This window comes from Leuciscus leuciscus (genome assembly GCF_965113295.1).
Source record: "Leuciscus leuciscus genome assembly, chromosome: 21".
In the NCBI taxonomy this organism is placed as follows: Eukaryota; Metazoa; Chordata; class Actinopteri; order Cypriniformes; family Leuciscidae; genus Leuciscus; species Leuciscus leuciscus.
This window is the reverse complement of record NC_138745.1, coordinates 20,232,440-20,252,280: the sequence shown is the minus strand read 5'-3', so window position 1 is coordinate 20,252,280 and position 19,841 is coordinate 20,232,440. Positions and strand designations below refer to the sequence as shown.

The 19,841-nt window shown below is 37.4% G+C and overlaps 1 protein-coding gene across 1 annotated transcript; it reads right to left on the bottom strand.

The window, feature by feature from the left end:
* Positions 1-876: 876 nt before the first annotated feature.
* On the bottom strand, positions 877-19,647 carry zc3h7bb (zinc finger CCCH-type containing 7Bb). Its single transcript, XM_082151129.1, has 22 exons — positions 19,441-19,647; positions 18,363-18,423; positions 18,233-18,269; positions 17,923-18,120; positions 17,596-17,754; positions 16,415-16,495; positions 16,258-16,317; positions 16,064-16,106; positions 14,671-14,921; positions 14,268-14,568; positions 13,435-13,493; positions 11,882-11,981; positions 11,610-11,771; positions 11,140-11,345; positions 10,938-11,038; positions 10,619-10,800; positions 9,118-9,194; positions 8,720-8,979; positions 8,406-8,511; positions 4,916-5,024; positions 4,640-4,773; positions 877-4,204 (listed from the first exon to the last, which is right to left on the bottom strand). Exons 2-22 carry the CDS (start codon positions 18,419-18,421, stop codon positions 4,166-4,168), a joined length of 2,724 nt encoding a protein of 907 aa, XP_082007255.1. The 5' UTR covers positions 18,422-18,423; positions 19,441-19,647; the 3' UTR covers positions 877-4,165.
* Between the last annotated feature and the right edge of the window lie 194 nt (positions 19,648-19,841).

Here is a 19,841-nt window from a genome sequence, read left to right as displayed (position 1 = left end):
GAACAAATGATTGGAAGCAGAATGATAGTAATTTCATCCTGCTTCAGTTTCCCATGTGCTGATGATTAGTGAAATGTTAACTGATCATGTTGTGCCAGGGCCAAAAAACAAATGTCTTATTTTTTTCGACAATTAAGTTTTTTGCAATTATTTAGAATTCATCTGATCACTCTTGCACAATAATCTAGAAACAATGTGAATCAACACCACAACAACTGAAGCAGCGCAGTTTTCGAAACACAAAATTGATGTCACTGCCAGTGCCAATCTGAGGACACTGGACAGGCATCAATTTTCCATCTGTTTCAAACCACAGATATTTAGATCACCTCAAGAAAAGATGGGGTAAAAAATGTGTGTACAAAATGCTAGTTTTGGGCACTTGTACAATGGCTGCTGCTGATTTTAAATCACTAAAACCAACTGGACATTCTAAAACGCTTAATGTTAAAACACTTAACGTTTATATTCTGGTGGGTTCATCTTGCCTGCACATAGTATGCATCCTCAATAAGGCATAAATTGAACTGTCTTACTACATTAGTACGAACCTGGTAAAAATAACTGGTTGGCAAAGGAGGAAAGTCTTGTTTTGCCCTCCAGCTACCTATAAGAATGTGGCACCACATGAAACCTGAATAAGGGAAAAAGGACATCTGATTGGACAAAACATATGTAGTGCAGGATGAGTCATCAATATTTTTAATCCATTCCCATTGAGATACTGAAAATTTTAAATGCATTTCCTAAAATACATTTTGTTCAGTACAGTAGGATATAGATAACCTCAAAGCTAACATGCTGAAAGTCACAACTCTTAATTTTGATTCAACATTGTCTAAAAAGTAATTCAATAAAAAGCAATAACATCTCACACATTTTCTAAAACAGTCTATTTATTGTTAAACACTTTCATGAGATTTGGTCCACTGTGATCAATATATCACTTCCAACCAGGGAGAAAAAGGAGAAACAAAACAAACAAATGTAAAAATACAGTACAAAAAGAGGCATTGTTGTTTTACCTTTTCATTTTTTCAAACTCCTGATTTTCACTGGTTATCTATGCAGGTGAAAAACAAAGCCATCCTAACAGAAAAGTCTCAACCGATATAATCCAACATTTGCTAAATCCCACATTGTCTTTTTTAGGCTGAACATGGATTATGAACAACGTATTTCTGGTTAACACTCCATCCAGAAAGTGTGACACACAAAGGTCATTTTAAAATGGGCAATCTTTCTTGTTGTCTGTCCAGAAAGCCCAGAACATTCCAGTTCTGTGATAAAATAAACTCAAGTGGAGAATGAGGATGGTGGGTATATGACCATTACTGCAGCCTTCAGATAGTCAATGGCCAGCAGTACTAACCCTTTGATATGAATATGAATGAATGCCAACTTCATCCCGTATTAGAGAAAGAGAGACTGTTAACTGAGCATCTTGGTTCTCAGGGTGTTCTCTTTCTCTCTACGGTTAAGCACACTACCTCAGCTCTAGCATGATCATGTTCCTCAGAATATTTTAGATGCGAGTAACGTGCAAAACCAGACTCCATTGTCACTGAGAGAACATTTATGATACACTTCCCTCCCCTATTTCCTTAAACAAATTGTCTAAGAGTGTATATATCATTATACTGAAAGAGTAGGATTATTTGTTAAGGTATTTATAATTGTATATAAATGTATAAGGCGCTATGCAGACAAACAAATATCCATGTATGCTTTGTGTTCCGTCACAGTATAGCACTGTGAGAATCGAATCAAACGATCAGGAATATGGTGTCGAGGGAATTTGCTAAGGCATGTAGTTTTTAAAGATGTCTCTTTACTACAACCACTTTATAAACCCTCTTTATAAGAGATCCCAAGATCCCATGACACTATACGTTAATAGCGTCGCTTGCTTGTTTAGGTTGAAGAAAAAAAGACCGACAACTACCCTAGGATCTCAATTCCTCTATTCTGGACAGCTCACTAAGCATACATAGACATAATTCACTGTTAAGTATTATATTCATACATGGATACATATATTTAAAGTGTTATACATAGCAATTAACATATACATATATCAATAGCATATAGGAAGATAGAAGTAGTCATAATGACAATCATTATCATCACTGTCATCATCATAATAATAGCAGTAGTAATAATATGATCCCTCGGTAAAGCGTACTAGGTCACTCCAGAACGTCCCTCTCAATCTCCATACAAGTTGGAATCTGCTACCAGGCCCAAATATGCTCCTTCACATGTCATTTAAACCCTGAAATTCAATGCAACAAGGTACGAACTTGATTCTATTATTTTGTTCTCCATCAAACCATTTCAGGGTGCTTCAATTACATTTATAGGCAGTTTAGGGCAGCAGATTCTCATCTAGACCTCACAAAACAGACACTTCTGTAGTGACTCATAAGGAAAAAAAAAATCACTAACCATCTAATCAGCAATACATGTCATATAGCATAGCTCAATAACAAGAAGTTCTATGTAATCAATACAAGGTAAGGTTATACTTAATTAAGCTTAACTGCTAAGTTATCAATAATCATTAGTAGTATGCCAATATAGTAGATATATTTGTGTGTGTGTGTTTGTGTGTATATATTTATATATATATATATATATCAAGTCCACTGAAAGTTAGGACAAGGCATACTAAGGGTAGCACTGCATGTCTTGACAGGATATTTTGAATATAACTAGGCATAGGCAGGGCAAGTAGAACTCTTTTGCCTAATTTCTTGCTAATGTGTCTCCGTTCATGCGCCTATTATGAAACGTTACAACATGGAAAATGAATGAGCTACTGGCCCGCATTGAACTGTGGCGAACAATAGTCTCCTAGTAGCATGTTTATGGGTTTTATAGATTACGCACTTAAAATCCCAATCTAATAGCTCGAACGATACAAACACGGGAGCATATTCAAACCGTCAATCAATCAAAAAGAAAAAATTAATACAAAGCGTTTCAATCCAAATTGTCAGATCACTCCAGACTGCAAACAGCCCTCATGTGCATTCATTCCTACTCTTTAACAAGCACTACCAAATTGTCACTCAGTGCAATCCGAAAGAATGAGGAAATGAGTGCGTGTCAGTGCAAGATCTGTGACTGGTGTTATGCAAGCATCTAAACGGGGGTTGTTGGGGTGCTTTTTACTTACTCCATAATTAATTGCCTTGGTGCATCAAATACATTCGACATCTGAACAAATCTCAAATTTCTTGTAAATGGCCACTTTTGGCTGTACATTCAAACTCTTCTACCAATATGGCAGGAACACAGAGTTAAGCACCACTTCATAAATTCAGTTAATCTGCCATCCGACACCACATACTTGACTGAAACATGAGTGGCCTTCGTGACATGTGCTTTGATTTGAGTCAGGGAGATCCATTTGGTTTTGGTTTAAAAAAGCACTGTGGGAACATCAACTCCTCCTCATAAATGTGTTTAAAGGGTTAATTCACCCAAAAATGAAAATTCTGTCAGTAATTACTCACCCTCATGTTGTTCCAACCTCGTAAGACCTTCGTTCATCTTTGGAACGCAAATGAAGATATTTTTATGAAATCTGAGAGCTAAGCTAAGGTTGAGCCACTGTAGTCACTTGGACTATTTTAAACATGGTCTTTACTAACTTTCTGGGCCGGCAAGTTTCAATTACATAGAAGCTTATGAAGGAGTGAGCCAGCTCTCAGATTTCATCAAAAATATCTTAATTTGTGTTCCGAAGATGAACGAAAGTCTTACGGGGTTGGAACAACATGAGGGTGAGTAATTACTGACAGAATTTTCATTTTTGGGTGAACTATCCCTTTAAGGAACATAAAAACTGCCCTTACTTGAGTTAGCTGTAAAAGTACCAGTGTGCACTCACATACATGACACCCTACAAGCCTGTGCCAAGTGTCATGTCAGTGAGTGGGTGCATGTGTTTGATAATGAGTGAAATATCATGTGGTGTGTGTGTATGCGTGTGTGTATGTGGTAACAATCAGTGTGTTAGTTCTACAGTCATGAGCTCTTGCCCTGAAGGGCAACAGAGCCTGGTACTTCCCAGAGTGGCACTGAAAAAGTGGGGAAGGGCCTTAGAAGCTGATATCTGAACAGGAAGACTCATCCAGACTGCCTGTAAATGCACAGGTCACAGATCCCCTCCACCACCCGACATCCTTCGCCCAACCTGTCAGAAAGAACATGGATAAAGGGCCATTCACACCACGGACTGTAAATATAGCAATAAAGATATAGTTCTAAATATAAAAGCAGCACCAAAAGAGTTCACAGCAAAAATATAATGATAACGGCAGAGGAACATCAATGGAATCACTTTCAGAACGATTTTTTCCAGGTGATGAACAATAAAAACATTGACAGTCAATCAGAATCCATCTTGCTTTAAAGAGCTCGACAAACTAAGAATAAAGTTAAACAGAACGATATTGTGCATTGGTGTGGACGTGAATATAGTTATCATCTTTAGAGTTATTGCTCTTGGAGTAAACTACCTTAAATCTGATAATAAAGTTTAAAAACAACTAGAACAAGAGCTTTTTATTTTCAGGCCACTTAATCACACAAACAAATCATGACAAATCAATCTTCTGCAGCCACCCACCATTGACTCAGAATAGTCAGTTGGCATGGCGATCTGTTTTTCCTCTGGGGGTGGAGTCATGAGAGTGCCGTCCGCACGCCGGTTCTGATTGGTCAACGATAGCCACATCTCGTACATCTGCTGCATGTCTCTCACTTAGAGAGTACAGAAAGATACACAGCTCATGTTAAAACACATTAAATGGATTAAACAAACATGACTGCACCAAACCCACAAAACAATTGTGTTAATAAATTCAGCTCTGAATTATCCAGTTGAAGGAAGTGGATTTCTCACAGCTGTTGTTTTTCATATAGGTCCACACATCCCTCTCCTCCAAACTGTGTGCAAAAGAACAGTTCCCAATATAGTGGCACTTCTTCTGTTTCATGACATGAACACACATCTGCAAGCACAAATGGATAATGCATAGAGATTATGTAACAATGCTCAAATTTCTCAGTTCATTTAAGTCATTTTAAAATAGAAACAATGATCCAACTCTTCAATTGTTCACTGGCAACTCTTTGAGGGTTTAAACTCTCTAGAAAATATCAATTTAAGATTAGTGCTTCATTAAAATTGAGCTTGAAATTTAACAAAAAGGGCTGTGTGGGAGGCTGAAACAATTTCCAAAATATTATTGGATGACACACCCAAGATTTTAAGCTGGGTTGAAAATGTCCAGATTTAACCGATCTTCATTTTAATCGCAAGAAGTGATCTTTTAGTCTATGCTGTTTTCAGTCGATGCACAAATTATCCAGTGATTGCTTGCCATCCAATAATTGTGCTTTAAAAACAGACTTTTCATATCATAGTCAATTATATTAAGAAATTTAAACAATGAATGCCGTTTTAACGCTTTTTGTGGCACAACGGATCGCTGAAGCGATCAAATCTTCCACTTTGCTACAAGGTACAGCACAAAATAAACATGAATGAACATCAAAAAAACAGTGCAACTTACTGAGATATATGATGTAACATAATTGCTCAGTTCTAAATCTAAATAAATCTAGAGATTCATTTAGCTAAACATATACATACTCTATTACATATTCTTTATATTTTTGCCTGTTAGTGTGGTCTTATTTAAAAGCACAGTATGTAAGTTTAGCCGTTAGAGGTTGATTATGTATTCAACAACCTGTTATCTCTGTCTGAACCAGACATGGGCAGTATTTCAATTAAATGTAATTTAAATACGTATTTAATTACTTTAGTGTATTTTGTAATTTGTATTTTGCAGGTGTGGAAAAAATAAAATGTAGTCTGTAACAAAATATTTTGAGGGAGTGTATTTAGAGTATTTCAAATACTTAAATACTTAACAAAAATCACCATATGCTTATCCCCATAGTAAATGATTTTGCCATATTTGGTCTGATGTTGGCAATGGCAATGTCCAGGTTAGATGCACAAAAATCACGTGACACCCTGTAGACCGGGCTCCCTCCAAGAAGTGAATGAGTTTTGAACACAGGAGAAGTGGCGCTGCTCCTCTTAAAAACGGCATTAAAGGGTTAGTTCACCCAAAAATGAAAATTCTGTCAGTGATTACTCTCCCTCATGTTGTTCCAACCCCGTAAGACCTTCGTTCATCTTCGGAACACGAATTAAGATATTTTTGATTAAAGCTACACTGTGTAATTTTTTTAGTTGATTCTTAGCAAAAAACACTTAGTTCTTTAAAAAATATATGTGCTTATTAATGTATATTTACTTCTTTCAAGTAATAAAGTATTCTCGTAAGTTTATAAGCTGCCATCGAATGTACATACGGGTGAGGGGTTCGAATGCCGGTCGTCATGTTGCCCCTCCATCTTGAAACTACATTAGCCAAAGAGGGACATACCTGTAAATTCAAGCTTCGCCTTTCGCGCTTTACACTCAGTGACACAGAGACGAATGCGAGGGGGAGATTACTCGCGACTGCCGGCAGATTTGAAAGATTGCTGATGGAGGATCACGCCTATTTTCGAAGACATGTAGCAGAGTCGCCAAGGAAGCGAAAGAGAGAATGCCTGCTTTCTTCTTGGCAGGTAATCCAGCCAATTTGTGTAAATTCGAAATTTTATAGTTGCTTGTCTAACCATAGCATGGTTGTGCATAACGCCAGAACGACCTCTAGTACTTTGCGTTACTTTTCCTCACGTCAATGGTGAAAAAGTATTGTTTACCTTGTAACATAAATCTGTGCTGCGACGGATCACAGGTGATAGTTTTAAAGGCGCAATTGGACGAAGTCGAACTGGAAGCCATGTTAATCTTGGAATAATACGGCCACCGTAGGAGTTAAAACGCTCTCGAAATTGAAAGGAACAGAAATTAATATTCACTGGGTAGTCATATAAAATTTCACCGCTAGATGGGGGAAATTATCACACAGTGTAGCTTTAAATCTGAGAGCTGGATCACTCCTCCATAGGCTTCTAAGACATTATAACTTGCTGGCCCAAAAAATGTATTAAAGACATCGTTAATATAGTCCAAGTGACTACAGTGGCTCAATCTTAAGTTTATAAAGCGACGAGAATACTTTGTGTGCGCAAAAATAACGACTTTATTCCACTTTTCATTTCCTTCTCTCTTGGCCTTGAGTTTTTTCATGTAGTATAACTGCGCAGAGCGTCTGTGTTGTACGTCACACGTAAGGCTCACTATTGGCTGACGCTTGTCATGTGTGTGATGCGTGTGACGTACAACACAGACGCGCTGCGCTAAAACACTACGTGAAAAAACTCGAGGCCCAGAGAGAAGGAAATGAATAGTGGAATAAAGTCGTTATTTTTGTTTTGTTTTTGCGCACAAAAAGTATTCTCGTCGCTTTATAAACTTAAGATTGAGCCACTGGAGTCACTTGGACTATATTAACGATGTCTTTAATTCATTTTCTGGGCCAGCAAGTTATAGTGTCTTTAGAAGCCTATGGAGGAGTGATCCAGCTCTCAGATTTAATCAAAAATATCTTAATTTGTGTTCTGAAGATGAACGAGGTCTTACGGGGTTGGAACAACATGAGGGTGAGTTATTACTGACAGAATTTTCATTTTTGGGTGAACTAACCCTTTACGATTATTGTGGGAGTATTTTTGTATTTTCAGAATACTAATTACTTGTATTTTATTTAAATACATTTTTCACATCAGTATTTTGTATTTTATTTTGTTACATTTCATGAGCCAGTATTTGTAGTTTGTAACAAAATAGTTTTTGATGTATTTGTGCCCACCTCTGGTCTGAACAGAATCATTACATAAAACACCATTTGTTATTGATAGAAACTATAATAGAACAGAAAATGTGGCTGCTTCCGAAATCGCATATTCAAAATAAATAATACCTACTCAAAAGAATAACTAATTACTTCACGACTGCTAAAAAAGTATGTTCAATATAGTATTACTATATACTAGTAAATTCACCATGTTGTCATTATCATGTGACCAATGCCATTCTCAAATCCTCTCCCGTGGCCTTATGGGATAGTATGCACACTTCAGAATTTCACTGTGTACAGTGAATTCAAACACTTCTTTTATCAAATACGGTCTTTCGCCTACTGTATAGTAGAGAAGTATGCGATTCCGGATGCAGCCTATATTTCTTAACCATTGGCATATGAACTTCCATTCTCATAAATATTACATTGTATGATGTTTAACAGATCATGAGAACAGCACTGCAGCTCAGTGTCAGAACTACAACCTGCTTATCTGAAGAACCTGACAAATCAGTTTCTGTTTGCTATCACAATAATTGAATCAACAAAGGACAGACTTACATCATATTGTTGGGGGTAGGTACGGGAAAAAGGCAGCGGCCGCACTACCACCCACTTTTTCTTCTCAAACGATTTTACTAGCAACACCCTGCGCTCTTTTGTCCAGCTGGGAAAAGCAACAGAAAAAGCAGCATTATACCATAATTACCCCCCAAGAACCATCAGCAAAGATGCTGTCTACTGTGTCTATTAAAAGCAGTCACATTATAACAATTCCAGTAAACATTATAGACACATACATTTTTGATGAGCATATATCGAGTATCGAGCATCCTGGCGGTAAGATGATGCCCTCTTGAATAAGGGAAGCTAACCTGTGCCTGGCTTTCGCAGTGCAGTACTTCAGTGACTTGTCTGGCTCATTGACCTGGCCCTCCCTCCAACACTGTCCACACACGAACTTCATCTTCAGATTCAGGCCGCGCCCTCGACCGCATCCTACTAGTCCTCCACCTCCTCCTGTGCTTCCGCCCCCAATGCAGTCTCCTCCCATCCCTCCAGAGACCACAGAACTACCGCTATGAGCACTGCTGTTACTGCTGCTCCCGGTGGGCTGGTGCGGCCCGAGCATGGGCTGAAGACGAGGGAGAAGAAAGAGACTTATTTTGTAAACCAGACTTGAACCAAAAAAAGCAATCAAATAAAAGGATTAGATTTCAGAAATGATGAGCGTTTGTGAGACAGCACAGTGGTGCTTTTGCCAAAGCCTCACCTTCTGTCTCTGAGCATTCTGTTCCAATCGGTGCCAGTGTCTCTTTGACTCCTGCACCATTTCCTCATGGGTAATACCTGACGGGTAAGAAATAAGCACAAACAAAAACTCATTTTATAATTATTATTCATATTATTTTTACTATCAACTTTCAATTGTCTGAGTCAAAGGCATTTATAAAACCAGGGTGTGGGGCAAAAACAGCACTGGAAATTACATGAATGCCCCTACACTACAAAAAGTTTGGGTTTGGTAAGATCTTTTGAAGGTTTTTGAAACGTATCATATCATCATGAAGACAGCATTTATTTGTTAAATAATACAGTAAAACCAGTAATGTTGTAAAATCAGCTTTCATTTATTTGAAAATGTATTTATTCCTGTGATGGCAAAGCTGAATTTTCAACAGGCAAAATACATTTCTTATTATTGGAAACTTTTGACTTTTTTTTTTCAGGATTTTTTTTAACAAAGTTCAAAAGAACACCATTTAGTCTTTTTTAAATTACAAATTTACTGTCACTTTTGATCAATTGAATGCATCCTTGCTGAATAAAAGTATGAATTTCTTTTAAATAAAAAAACCTAACTCCTAACCCCAAACTTTAGTGTAAAATGGTGCAATTTAAAGGGGTCATATATGATGCTATTTTAAACGTTTATTAATTTGTTTTATTAATTATAGAATAGGTTAACATGCTTCAATGCTCAAATAACATTATTTTTCACATTCTGTACATTATTGCAGCTCCTCTATTCCTAGTCTGTCTGGTCTGAACGCACTGAATTCTGCAAAGCCCCTCCTTCCGAAAAGCTCAGAGTGCTCTGATTGGCCAGCTGACCCAGCGCGTTGTGATTGGCCAAACACCTCAAGCGTGACTGAAATGACCTTACAATGACAGCCCTTACCATAATCACTAGCTTCAGCTTTCAAGGCTTCAAGCAATTGTAAACAAAACACAGTTAATTATGTCGTCGTTTTAAACGTATCAGTTCAAGCACAATTCTGAAAATGCAAATGCCCATCGATCGGAATCAACGTTGCAAGCACGACTTCAGCAGAACGTTTTCGCAATGGCAAGTAGTCTTGCCATTTCATACTCCAGTTTCATACTCTCCCAAGTTCAGGAAGCTTCTTTAAAATATGTGATGTGCACAAGCAAACTTGTGAGTTGTACTACTCAGGAACAACATTATAAATAAATCTTAACCACTGATACCTAACAAAGGGGTTTTGCTTTCGCATACAAACTTTTTTGGGCTTCAAAATCTCATCCTCCATTTACTGCCATTATAAAGCTTGCAAGAGACAGGACATTTTTAAATAGAACTCAGATTATATTCATCTGAAATAAGAAAGTCATATACATCTAGGAAGGCTTAAGGGTGAGTAAATCATGGGGTAATTAATTTTTTTTGGTGAACTATCCCTTTAATAAGGCAAAAACAGAAGACCGCAGTGTGCATGCATAAAAATATTATTATAGCATGTCTTATGTACCTGTGTCCTGCTGAAGCACCCAACACTTGAGTTCTATGACTGAATGTGCAAAGGAGCAACTGTCCTCCCGCTGGCAGCCATATCGCACCTCATGGCGGCACACGTCAAACTGGCAGAGTGGGTGAAGAGGGCGTACTTTACTGTAGCGCACGTTTGCTGAGCGAACCACGTGCACCAGGCACCTGTCCGGCATTATAAGAGACAAATTTATGAGAAGAGATAATGCGATGGATCACTAATATGATTTTGCTGCACCTAAGTGACCAAGTCTCAATACAGCGAGGGATAAAAAGACAGAAGTCGGGAGGCGATGACTCACTTGTTATCGTCAAAGGGATGTCGTGCAGTGAGGTTGGAACACACAGCGAGATTCTCTTTGCTTCGCTTGCTAATGATACGAGGCTTACTGTCAAAACATTCCTACAGAAAAGCAGGGGCCAGAATAACAACTTAGCATTTCTGAACAAGAATGTAACATTTCTAGGTGTGAGAAAAATATTAAACATGAAGGCACATATTACCTCACAGAGGAACATAAACATGCCCATATGGAGCTGAAGGAGACGGGTGACACTGAGGGCCCGTCGTTCATTGGTGCCCAGAGGGTCAAACAGAAGCTCACGACTTAGAGCTCCCTTCCTCTCTTGGGTCCACACATCTATCTCCTCCTGGCAATAGGCAAAAGTGCAGTTTTCACCATACTGGCACTCCTGACGCTCTTGTACTTCTGCAAAGACAGAACGATGACAAAAAACTAAATTTAATCATTGGATATCAGAATCATTATTAATAATAAATGATTATAATCTAGTATATATTTTTATAAAACATTATTAATTAAAAGTGACTTTTTTTTTATGGGAAGAAAAAAAATCTGACATAACTGATAACAAAACCAACAGTGACATTGGCCACTACCATTATAGTATATTGTGCACCCCTAATTGAAATATCTATCCAATACACAGACTTTTAATAAACAGAGCCATACCTTTACAGAGAACAAACGCCCCAAGAAAGTTGTTACGAGCTGGACGGGGTCGCACCCTTTTCCAGGTGGGGTCGTCAGAGGATTTGAGGCGACAGAGCAGCACATCTCTCTTGCAACGATGCGCTGCATCAGGCTGATAATGGTAGTCCATGACCCGGGGCCCTAATTAAGAGAGAAAAAGAAAATCCACCTCTTTCAGACAGGTATAACATGTTTAGGAATAGTTCCGATATGTACCTTTTTTTCATATCACACATTAAGGGATACAGTACCTATGCGACTGTAGCAAGCATTACAGGCCTGTCTGAACTCATGTGTGGCAGCCAAAGGGTTTCGTGACAGCAGAGAAAGATTGGTACCGACTGGGCCATTCTGCAAGCAGCAAAGGACAGTTTTCTGACAAGGTGATTGCAAACCATTATGGGGTCATTTTGTGTTAAATCAACCAAACTTCTGAAACGTTCCCAGCTCAATTTCTTTTTGTTTTGTTAATATTTTTATGGAAAAAAAGCCAACATAAAATGTCATGGATGTATACTTACTGAGTATTCCACTATTTTTCACCTGAGATTTGGAGCCAAAGATCATTATTATATATTATATATTGACTTTAGCAATCTTTGTTGCATTATATGCCAACGGAGACAGTTGAAAAATGTTTGCATGCCTGTAACTCTAAACATATTAAAGATATCTTAATATCCTGTTTTTTTTATTACATTTTTAAAAAGGTTTTTAATAAACATTTATTTTTGCATCTTCATTTTAAAGGCCCTATATGGTTGAATCCCAGAAATATGGAGATCTTAATGCAGCTCCATGAGTAAATTGGTCAATTGTACACAGTGGTCAAAAACCAAATGTGGGTCACTTAAATTGCTCTCAAAAGTGTATTTATAAGAATCTATATTTAAATCAGTTTCATGGATATTTGAAAGATAGGACATTTTAACAGGTTCTGAAACTAGCAAAAGCTCAAATACACAGTATCGTAACTACACATTACCACATTGACATCCCAATATCTCTGGGATCGAACCATATAGGGCCTAAAAAATTAAGATAAAGAAATAAATAAAAAGTATCCATGGCACTCAGACAGGTATCTTCTATGCAATTGTGTTGATAGAAAAAAACATTTCTGGTTTCAACATGATTTGTTGTTCAGATATTCCTCTTTAAAAGAAAAACAATATCAAATGCAAAGTGACCCACATTTGGTTTTTGACCACTGAAAATGTGTACAATTGACCAATATACTCATGGAGCTGCATTAAGACCTCCATACCTCTGGGAATGAACCATATAGGGCTTTTAAAATGAAGATTCCAAAAGAAATGAACCAGAATCTAAAAGGATATTGATGCATCTTTAATAATTGAGTTACAGGCAATAAGTGCTTTTTACCATTTTTGAACTGTCACTGTTGCCATATAATGCAACAAAGATTGCTAAAAGTCAACAGATTTAACTAATAGACCTATTAGGCATTGTTGAAATAAAATAATGATGCTGCCATCTTTCTAAAGTCATTTTTACCCCCTGTAAATTGGCTCCAAATCTCAGGTGAAAATTGTCATTTTGACCCCCCTCTACAAAATAGTAGATTACTCAGTAATTATACATCCATGAAATTTAACATTTTGGCTGCAACATTTATGCATTTCTTTCACCAGAGAAAAAATTATCAAAATCAACATTTTTAGCCGGGACCTCTGATGTTAAGATGACACGGAATGTGAACCCTATGAACATTTAAAGACCTTTACTACGTTGAAGTTTACTACTATGAGTAAGACTGAAGAACAAAACAGTTAAGACTCACTGCATTGGCGGCATGATGATTACGCAAACTGGGGATGAAACTGTGAGAGATTCGTCCACCTAAGATTTGTAAGGAAAGGAAAATGGGATAATTAATCAATATCAAATTATCATCATGTCAAGATATTTTCTGCATTATTTAATTACAGGTACACTAACGTTCAAAAGTTTAGCATCAGTAAATTATTTTTTTGTGTGTGTGTGTGTTTTTGAAAGAAGTCTCATGATCACCAAGGCTGAATTCATTTGATCAAATACAGTAAAAACAAAAACATTTGTCAGAGCCAATAACCTTGTGGGCATGTAGCGTGTTTACGCTTCGGACAACTCGAGTTTGAGTCCCAGCTCGGGTAGCTTTTCCGATCCTGTCACATCTCTCTCTCTCCCACTTTGTTTCCTTTCAGTTCTCTATACTATTCTATCTCATAGGCAAAAATGTCTCACACACAAAAAAAATACAAATACATGTAAAATATCTGTTTTCCAAATAAATACATATTACAAAGTGTAATTTATTCCTGTGATGGCAAAACGTCACATAAACCTTCAGAAATCATTCTAATATGCTGATATGTTGCTCCAGAAAAAAATCTTATTATATATGCTGATTACAGATGTGCTGATTCATATATTTCTGGCAACCATGAAACTTATTTTTTTCAGTATTCTTTGATGAATAAAAAGCATTTATTAAAAATGGAAATATTTTGTAGTGTTATACATGGCTTTACTGTCACTTTTGATAAAGTTAATGCATCCTTGCTAAATAAAAGTATGAATTTCTTTCCAGACTTTTGAACGCTAGTAGCACACCAAGTCAGTTAAAACCCTTACCAGGAAGTGTGTACTCCGAGAGGGAATCCAGTCCTCCTGTGCTCAGTGATCCAGACCCACCCTTCCCTGCAGTGTCTCCAGCTCCAGAGCTAAAGGAGCCAAGGGAGTCCATCGTCTGGGAAGAGGCTTCGCTTTGACCCAGCACTGAAAAAGGCTCCAGTGGAGGGAGTGGACTGACAGCAGAGTTGAAAAAGGGAGTTGTGAGCTGAGCCGAGGAGGCTGGGAGACCCGGAGAGTATGGGGGCCTCAATCCCACAGCAGTGTTTGGTAGGTTAGTGGGAATTGCCCCCTGAACAGGGTTCTGATGGAGAAAAAGTAAATATGAAGTACTTTTACAGTGATCAATTCAGTATTGAGTGTCAATGTCCTACTGTCCATCCCTACAGCTCTCCATTACACTCACCACGCTGACCTCAGCTCCTTTGGGAATACTTTCCAGCAAGGTGTCCAGACACGATGTGTCCTCATTCATCACACATTCACCCATGTGTTCAGATACAGGCACAGAGTATGGCACCCGCCCTGACGGCTCCTGGCTTGGGCTTTCTGACATGTCTTGGGGCACAACTGGGTTCTGTGAGGGAATCTGTGGGTCATCACTGACTGGGATTGGTGTGGCCAGAGGGGCAGGGATGCATTGGGCACTTGTTAAGTCTGTGGAATAAACAGATGAATAAACTGACTCACCTATTTATTTGCTTAAGGATTATACTCAAAGTAATATATTTTAATCAAAATATTAAAGGTGCTCTAAGCGATGCTGGGTGACGTCACTTCTTGTTGACGTTCGAAGTATTGTCAAACAAAACGGAGGCTAGCTCGACCCTCCCTCCTCCTCGACCCATATATGTTTCGTGATCCAGGCTGGGCCAGTTTGTTTTTCTTGCCGTTTGTGGAGCCTGGGCTGTCTACAGAGACCGCATTTTTTTTACAGTGTGTTCAGGGGACACTCAGGCAGCTAGCGGATAGTGAGGAGAGGTTTGCTGGTTGTGACAAAAATGTTTTGGCCTAAAAAACATGTGACATCGCTTAGAGCACCTTTAAATGCTATAGGGACATTCCATGTCAAATCAACCAAATTCAGAAACTTCCCCAGCTCAAATTTTTTGTTTTGTTCAAATTTTTCTATGTGATTCTAGTGATTAGAGCCAAAATATTACAAGTCATGATGTGTATCTACTGAGTAATCCACTATTTTGTAGAGGGGGGTCAAAATGACAATTTTCACCTGAGATTTGGAGCCTAATTACAGGAGGTAAAAATGACTTTATAAAGATGGCAGCATCATGGTTTTATTTTTACACTGAGATTGGTAGGTCTATAAGTAAAATGTGTTGACTATCCATCTTTGTTGCATTAAATGCCAACAGTGAAAGTTCAAAAATGGTAAAAAAGTACTTCTTGTGTTTTTTGCACGAAGTTTGCATGCCTGTAACTCAAGAATTATTAAAGATCTCTTGATATCCTTTTAGATTCCTGTTCTTAACTAACTTTTCTTTTGATAACTTATTTTTTAAGGCCCTACATGGTTCATTTCCAAAGATATGGAGATTTCAACGTGGCTCCATAAGTAAAATTGTACACATTTTCAGTGGTCAAAAACCAAATGTGGATCACATTGCATACAGTTGATATATCTGAATATCTGAAGAACAAATCATGTTGAAACTAGAAATGCATCTAGTTTTTTCTATCAACAGAAATAAAAATAAATAAAAATCATTAGCCAGGGACCTCTGGTTGAGTTGACATGGAATGACCATATATGTATGTATGTGATATATAAAAAAAAATACCTGATCCAATATCAGTCAAAGACTCAAGACCATTTGAGGGGTTCTGAAAAGAAAGAGCAAGAAGGTTTGTTAATTTAATCCAAACCATGCAATTCTCGTTTTACAAAGTAGCTTTTATTTTATAAACCAATTTTATACTACTTTTAATTACTTTATTGACCAATATAGGGAAGGTCTGTTTTTTTTAAACTTGCCTCCCCTGTGTGAGAATTCGTTTCTCCATTGCTGTCTGTCCCAGATGTTGTAGAATCAAGCTGAAATAAAAAAAGTGTCATGTTAGGACAAGTATACCTATATAATTAACAAATTATCAACATTTTAAACATACATCATTTAATCTAAAAGACAAACCTGAGGACTGACGTAGGCTTTGCGGATTTTTAAACCAAGTTTGTTAGCTAAATCCTGAGCAAGCTCACTGACTTGCCTGTCCTGTGTAAAATAAAGCAAGCAAACAATGTTTTGTTAGATAATTACATGAATTGGCAACATATAGCATAAACATTTCAAACTATATATATTATTACATAGACTAATATTCAAAAGTTTGGGGTCAGCAAGACTTTTTTAATGTTTTGAGAAAAGTATCTTATGCTCAGTAAGGCTGCATTTATTTGATCAGAAATACAGTAAAAACAGCTAAATTAACAGTTAAACAGTAACGGTAAAATATTATCATTTCAAATAACTTTTCAATTTTGATTCCTATGAAGACAAAGCTGAATTTTCAGCCATTAGTCCAGTCTTCAGTAGCTATGTTTCCATCCACAACTTTAATACGAATGCTAAAAACATGCGCAGAAACTATGATGAAAACATATTTTAAAAAAGTCACCAATCTCGCTCCACGGCATCTGAAATGTTATTTTGGTCATTCTGAAATGCCTTAGCCAAAGCCTGTTTGTCAAAGTGTTTCGGTACAATTACCTCCCAGAACTGTCTTACACGACTGCATTCCCAAACAGCAGGCATCCTCCTCCGAAAGTTTTTTCTTTATAAAAAAAGACCTACAGTGGCTTCTCCTTCTGCAGCAACTTAACATTTTTCTTAGTGATATTTAGCGCCAGTTTATCAGGAAGCGAGGATTTTGTTCTCTCGACTCACTGGATGGAAACGGTGCTTTATACGCAAATGTTTTATGTAATATTCAAATTTTGCGCATAAGTTAAATTCGCAACTTTGGATGGAAGCATTGCTCGTGTCACAAGAACCTTCACAGATCTGCTGATATGGTGCTCAAGAAACATTTCTTGATATTATCAATGTTGAAAACAGTGCTGCCTTATATTTTTGTGGAAACCAAGAAATATTTCTTACAGCATTCTTTGAATAGAAAGTTCTATAGCATTTATTTGAAATAGAAATATTATGTAACATTATAAACATCTTTACTGTCACTGTCGATCAATTTAACGCATCCTTGCTGACTATAATTTTTATTTATTTATTATGACCCCAAACTTTTACATGATAGTGTATAAAAATATAAACTGCAGATTAATGCTCCATTGCTTCTGCATATGAATACATACGTGAGGAGCAGTTAATAGGCATCCAGTGCCACACTCATAAGCCTCTCTGAGTCGGCCCAGCTCCCTCAGACAAAGTGCCTTCCTGTAGAGTGCTCTGCGACTGCCCTCCAACACACACAGAGCGCTATCACAGTCCTGCACTCCACGCTCGTACTCCCCCTTAACAAAAAAGACAAGAGAAGTTTGATTTGCAGAAAATGTCTTTGCAACACTTACTGTTGGAGTACTACGTGATAATTTGCACATACTGAATTCCTTCTAATCCTCAGCTTACAATGACAGATTTAAATGTCAACCAATAGTCCAATAGAAATAGTATATACTTACAAGACTATAATGTGCAGCTGCCCGGTTCACATAAAGGCTCTCTAACAGCTCAGGGGGAATGACCAGTGCTTCAGACTGAGCATAGCGAGCTACATTCACACCCTCGCCGTAATGGACTGCTGCCTGTCTCCACTCTCCATCACGATACACTGCATTACCTTCATCCAGCAAATTACATACTAGCTGAGTCAGGAATGCCTGCAGAAGAAAGGAAGAGACTTTCCATTTAAATTAAGATCATGAAATTCAATAAATATGGATTATCTAGGTGGGGTGGGTTTTTTTCAGAGATAGTACACACAAATCATACCTCATATCCTTCAGGTTCTGGGAAAGGCAAAGATGACCTGTGGCAAAGAGACAAATACATTTAGCAATTTTGGAATGATAAACATCCACAGAGCAGATCGGAAAAGCAGCAAAGAAATCTATGAACTTACTGAATGAATCCCAAAGCTTTCTGTATTTCTTCCTTGCGCTTCTGTCGATCTGGATCCATAGCTGTAATCCATCACAACCAGAAAAAAATAACCATTTTGAGGAAAAAACAACAACGTATGATATAACAAAATAAACATAAGTTTTGTAGGGGCAAAACATACTATTACTATGTGGTTTTATAGAGCCAAAAAACACAAAATGTTACGTGAAAACATTTCAGTTTTGTGTGTTTTCATCATTCTAGCCAGCAAGTGAAACATATAGGCGTGAAACAAAATGTAGTGCCAGTAATTTGTCACAAAAAGACTAAAGATAAAAAAAATTTATAGACTTAATAACGCACAATGATGGCAACTAAAACATAATTATAAGCACAAACAGTGTGTATTACAGAAATATAACACTAAGGCCTAAAAATTGAGATAAGCAAGTGAGAGCACATCCCCGAGCTCGCCTTAGAATCACACCCACTAATGCAACTCTCTCCGGACTTGAGAAATCAAAAACAACTAACAGCAATCCTTCCGCGATACTTGAAACACTCCTCAATATAATGTAGAAAATATACATTTTTACAGACTTGACATGTAAAGGAACCGTCAGTGCAACACACTAATGAGAAAGTTAACTTGCACAGGCTTCGGGTTAACATTAGCTTTAATGCTAGCTAGCACCTGGCTAGCCCGCTAATGCTGTCAACTTCAGGTTTGTTTACACCAATTAATATCAATGATAGTTTTATATGCCGGCACAAAACAGTCCCAACAAACATCTAAATCATATTTCTAGAGTGTAATGTTTTGTAATAAAATTCTAACTGACATTTTCAGCGCCGTGTAATATAAAAATCTATTAAAAATGTTCCTGGTAGCCAATTAGCAAGCTACGTTTCGCGAACTGGTGCAGCGAGGTAGCGTTTAAAGAATTAATTTCCTTAATAATAATAATAATTTTAAAACACCATAGGATAAAATACAAAATTGATTATAAAAATGTAAAATACAAGTTAGACTCCATTTCAAAAATCAGCTAAGTAGCACGCTAAACAGAGGCTTGCTGGGAGGACATTCAACCCACCTAAGATGTTAGATCTTCTCTTCAACAAGGAAATGTTTGTTAAAGCAATAAATCCTTTGAAATGCCAGGTAAAACGTTTGGATTTTTTATTCCTTCAAAATCATACTTTTAATTTATTCGCCTGTCCCAAATCAACGGACAGAGCATGTGCGCCTTGAGTTGCGCTCAAGTTGAACTAAACCGTCCAGACTGTGAGGTCCTAAAGGCAGAGCGATGGATATTTTTTGTTTAAAGTGGAGCATTCAGCCACTGGGGGCATCGGTGACTTTCTTTACAAAAACTTGACAAAATTATTTTCATAAAGCCAAACCCTTTGCTCTCTCTATATATAAACAATAATAAATAAATAAAAACCGGTCTATTGTCTGCCTGTGTTGACAGTTATTTTAAATCAGGCACAT